General features: G+C 40.5%; 1 protein-coding gene across 1 annotated transcript in view; it reads left to right on the top strand.

Annotated features, from left to right (window-relative positions):
- The window catches only part of LOC116045381 (serine/threonine-protein kinase D3), a 57054-nt gene that overhangs the window by 26983 nt on the left and 25071 nt on the right, over window positions 1-5000 (top strand). The window contains exon 5 of the mRNA XM_031293015.2: window positions 3627-3784. Within this exon, the coding sequence (XP_031148875.1) occupies window positions 3627-3784 (158 nt within the window). The remainder of the gene's footprint in view (window positions 1-3626; window positions 3785-5000) is intronic.

Below are 5000 nucleotides of genomic sequence, written 5' to 3'. Positions count from 1 at the left end.
TGACTGTTCTCACCTCCGACCCGCTGAGAGATGGGAAATTCAGCTTTCTGGATTAATTCTGTTTGTCATGATTGTTTTAATCAAGTTTTAAAACTAGTGCTGTCAGTTAAACGCGTTATTAACGGCGTTAACGCAAACCCATTTTAACGCCGTCAATTTTTTTATCGTGAGATTACCGTTCTTTTTGGCCTAGCAAACTATGTAGTTTTTTTTCACATGCTGTTGCAACAACTAGTAACGTTAGAAAAACTTCAACAAAACAACAGACACACTTGTTTGGGCTTGCGAGCCGGCCAAAGAGTAGTACATACCTGCAAACTAGTCGCTTTTCGGCGAAAATCGCCGTTTTGAATGGGAAAATGTCATCCACGTGAAAATGTCAAGCGTGTAGATCCGAAGAGTTTTTATTTGGGGGGGGGGGTTCCGTGCTAATACGGCACCGGTGCCTTAACGACCGTTATCTACCGGACCGAATAGCAACGCGGATTTCGGTGCCTTATTTAGGTGCCACTTAAATGCCTGCGCTTCTCTCTGATGCTCCGAAAACGGACGTTAGAGGGAACTGAAACATCGCCTCACGGAACGCTAGTTAACGCTACACTTGACGGCAGGTAACGTTAACCTACTGTTAGCTAGCAGCTGGAGTAAACAGTTAAAATGCTGACAGCTAAACGGTGTAAAGTGTGACTATATTTCACTGGAAAGGCTTCTAACACCAGACTGTAGCTGCCGTTGTCTGAAAAACACCTCAGCCTTGCATCGCCAACCTCGTGGTGCATTCACAGTTATTGTAAAATACTCTTTTCCCATCTAGTGCTTGTTTTCGCCGTTTTGTGCTCCTTTTTTTACATTTTTTTTTAGATCAACTTTTTATTGTTTTGTATTTTTGAACATACAGAACAGACAAATACAATTGAACAGGGTGCTCCCTTTATGACGTCATAAGGGGAAAGGTTACCTCCCCTTTCTCTGCTTTGCCCGCCCAGAGAATCTGGCCCACCCATGAGAGAGAGAGAGACATCATGGCTTTCAAACGAGCAAAGCATGGCAGTTGGTCAAGGCCACACCCCCACCCTCCACCTTGCCCCCCCCTCTCTCCTCCTCAATAGCATTTAAAGCTACAGACACAGAAATGGTACATCCTAAGGAAAGCTCATTGTGGGACTGGCTCTAGTGGCTGTAATTCTGCACCAAGGCTGAATTTCAGGAAAGAGACTTCAGATACAGTATTAGGGGACCACTAAGGTCTATATAAAAGAGACTTCAGATACAGTATTAGAGGACCACTAAGGTCTATATAAAAGAGACTTCAGATACAGTATTAGGGGACCACTAAGGTCTATATAAAGAGACTTCAGATACAGTATTAGAGGACCACTAAGGTCTATATAAAAGAGACTTCAGATACAGTATTAGGGGACCACTAAGGTCTATATAAAAGAGACTTCAGATACAGTATTAGGGGACCACTAAGGTCTATATAAAAGAGACTTCAGATACAGTATTAGGGGACCACTAAGGTCTATATAAAAGAGACTTCAGATACAGTATTAGGGGACCACTAAGACCTGAATAAAAGCATCCAAAAAGCAGCATGTCATACGACCTTTAAGGGTCCTTCCTCCAGAAAATGTTACATTTTTAATTGAAAAAAAAAAGCAATTTCCCCGTTCATTTCTTTGTCTTTTTGTGGGATTTTGTCTCTTTGTAATCATTTTTGTTTCTTTGTAGTCTTTATGTGTCCCTTTGTGGTAGTTTTGCGTCTCTTTTTCACATCACTTTGTAGCATTATTATGTCCATATCTGTGTGTCAAACATAAGAAAATCTAGAGCATAACTAAATAAATGAATATCATTCAAAAAGACAAAACTTGCTAAAGACCACAATCTACAGTCATTACATCTGAAAAAGTCTTCTAGTTACATTTATTAAACATATTGTTTGTAACACTTCATAGATATTATTCTTCCTTTTTATTGTGTTGCAACGCACTTATTGTGTTTTTATCTTTTTTTATTTTATTGATTATTTTTTGTTCGAAAATAAAAATATAAGAAATAAATAAGGCTGTGCTCAGCGGTTTGATTCCTGCCACGGCCATTGCGCACACACACACACACACACACACACACACACACACACACACACACACACACACACACACACACACACACACACACACACACACACACACATTGTCACTGGTGTTTGAGCCTGAAAGCTGCAGCGACTGTACAGCAGGATGTCTTCATGGACTCGCTGACTTCCTGCGAGTATTTTTCACATCTTTCAAGTCCCGATCTCAGCGCTCAGAAGCCTCAGAGCGAATATCAACTGTAGCGATGCCAAGCAGAGAAGAGCAACGCTCGATTGTTGACGTCAGCACAGAAAAATACGTCTTCCGCTTGCGTAACTTGTTTTGGAGGTTCAAACAGTTTAAAAAAGCTTCAAACTAACAACAAGAATCTGAGTGATGGGAGCGAAGGACAGGGGATCCTCGATGGGTGAAGACTTTTGTACATTGGTGTGAATTCAAAGTATCAAACGTCAACAACCTCTCTAACCCACATCCTGAGCTCTTTCAAATTCATTTACCTGACTTTTGATTCATGGCTTATTTTTATTCTTTTAAAGATAATTTTTTGGGCATGTCTGCCTTCAATCACAGCTCCGACATGAAAGTGGAGAGAGAGGGGAAGACATGAAGGAAACCGCCGCAAGTCGGATTCGAAACCCTGGGCCTCTGCGTCGAGGAATACACCTCTTCATATGGGCGCACACTCTACCAACTGAGCTACCAGGGCGCCCATGTGATTTGTGCTTTTGCCTCCGAGATTGGAGGTCCATGGTTCAGTTCTTCATCCTGGTCCTTTCCAAGGCTGCAACTAACGATTATTTTCATTGTCTGTTATTTTTTCCGATCAATCAATTAGTAGTTTGGTCTATAAAATGTCAGAAAATGGTGATCAGTGTTTCCTAAAAGCCCAAGATAATGTCCTCAAATGTCTTGTTTTGTCCACAACTCAAAGATATTCAGTTTACTGTCACAGAGGAGAGAAGAAACTAGAACATATTCACATTTAACAAGCTGGAATCAGAGAATTGTGACTTATTTTCTATAAAAAATGACTCAAACCGATCAATCGATTATCCAAATAGTTGGCGATTAATTGAGTAGTTGAGAACTCATCGATTTAATGGTTTAATCTTTGCAGCTCTAGTTGTCTCTGTGTGCATTCTCCTGCATTAATGAACCATTTTATTTTCACCTCTTGTCGTGCACATCACTCGATAAGATTAAAAAAATCTGTGAAAAAAATGTAAATGAGCAGTAGCCTTTTCCTTTTCTCTCTCTTTTTTTCTCTCCTCATTTATTTGTTCCTTTCTTTCCCTTTTTTATGTTATATGTTTTTCATGTTTTTATTTTCTATATGCTACTTTTTGAATTGTTTTTAGGGAACCCAACATTTCAAGCTCCTTGAGGGTTACTTATTTTGTCGTATGTGTAACACGTGCTAAATAAATCAAATCAAGATTAGAAGACAGCAGCACAAACTAAAAGCCGAACAACAGGAGAATCAAAATGAAATCACATGAGAGTTAAAATGATTTTTTTCCTCTGCAGGATGCGGACTGAACTACCACAAACGGTGTGCGTTCAAGATCCCCAACAACTGCAGCGGGGTCAAGAAGAGACGGCTGTCCAACATCTCGCTGCCGGGCGCCATCATGTCCATCGCTCGTCCGCCGTCCACCGAGTTCGCCCCGACGCCGCAGGAAGAGGTGGGTCTGCTGCCTCCGTCACCTGAAGCCTCTCGCGTCAGTCTGAAGAAGACTGACTTTGTTTTTAGGGTCCATCAGTTTTACGGTTTCTCCTGAATGTGTGTTTATCGTTCAGTCAGAGGAAGATAGGAATTTCTCGCATCTAGCGGTGAAATAGTATTTTGCATTCAAATGAATAGTACTCTCTAGCACCTCGCTTTTTCAAATGCGTGTTGCAGCTACGGTAGCCGCTATGTACTAAGAAGCTTTTTTGGCGACGAGGATTCCTTCTCCTGTGGCTCGGCATAAGTATGATCCTCCATTATGAACTAAAGGAAAGTGCAGGCTTTCAAATTTGCCAGGGCAGTGACAAGCGCCTCTCACTGATCTCCTTCTCCGTTTCAGCTGGTTTCAGTCATGACGCTGGCTCTGAACTAGGGCTGGGCAATATATCGATATTATATTGATATCGTGATATGAGACTAGATATCGTCTTAGATTTTGGATATCGTAAATGGCTTAAGTGTTGTCTTTTCCTGGTTTTAAAGGCTGCATTACAGTAAAGTTATGTCATTTTCTGTTACCAGACTGTTCTAGCTGTTTTACCTTTACCCACTTAGTCATTATAGCTACATTACTAAAGATATTTTGTTAAAGCACCAATTGTCAACCCTAGAATATTGCCACAATATCGACATTGAGGTATTAGGACAAGAATATCGCGATATCTGAATGAAGACGCGTTGTGGATTAGCTAGACGGGTAGGCGAGTGCTTCATGACCCTCTCAGCGATGGCGAAAATGGCGGAACGACATGGAAGCCTCCTTGGACTTGCCCGTCCAATCTAAATACAGATAAGAAATTCTTCGCTTACAAGGATAAGTCAGATCACACCAATGAGATTTACACCAATGAGGACATATTTATGAATGAAGACATTGATTTTAGCTAATAAAATACTTAAAACACTACACAGTGTACCTTTTAAGGCAGTTGTTTATATTTGTTTTATACGTCTTAGTTTTACACAATGTCCCGTTTTAGCTCCACGGTTCATCCTAGATCATACTTTAGAAGAACCTTTCTTGGGGCCGTTGGTTGATGTTTTCCTAACACCAAAACGATACCATTTTCACATTCTCATTTTGAGAAATGTGCTCTTAAATGTTTTTATTTCATTTAACAGTATAAAACAAACTTCTTTTTTTCTTTGCCTGATGAAACACAGTCTGAACT

This window comes from Sander lucioperca, chromosome 19 (assembly GCF_008315115.2).
Source record: "Sander lucioperca isolate FBNREF2018 chromosome 19, SLUC_FBN_1.2, whole genome shotgun sequence".
In the NCBI taxonomy this organism is placed as follows: domain Eukaryota; kingdom Metazoa; phylum Chordata; class Actinopteri; order Perciformes; family Percidae; genus Sander; species Sander lucioperca.
Note: the sequence above shows the minus strand (reverse complement) of the source record. Positions and strands in the feature narration are given on the sequence as shown.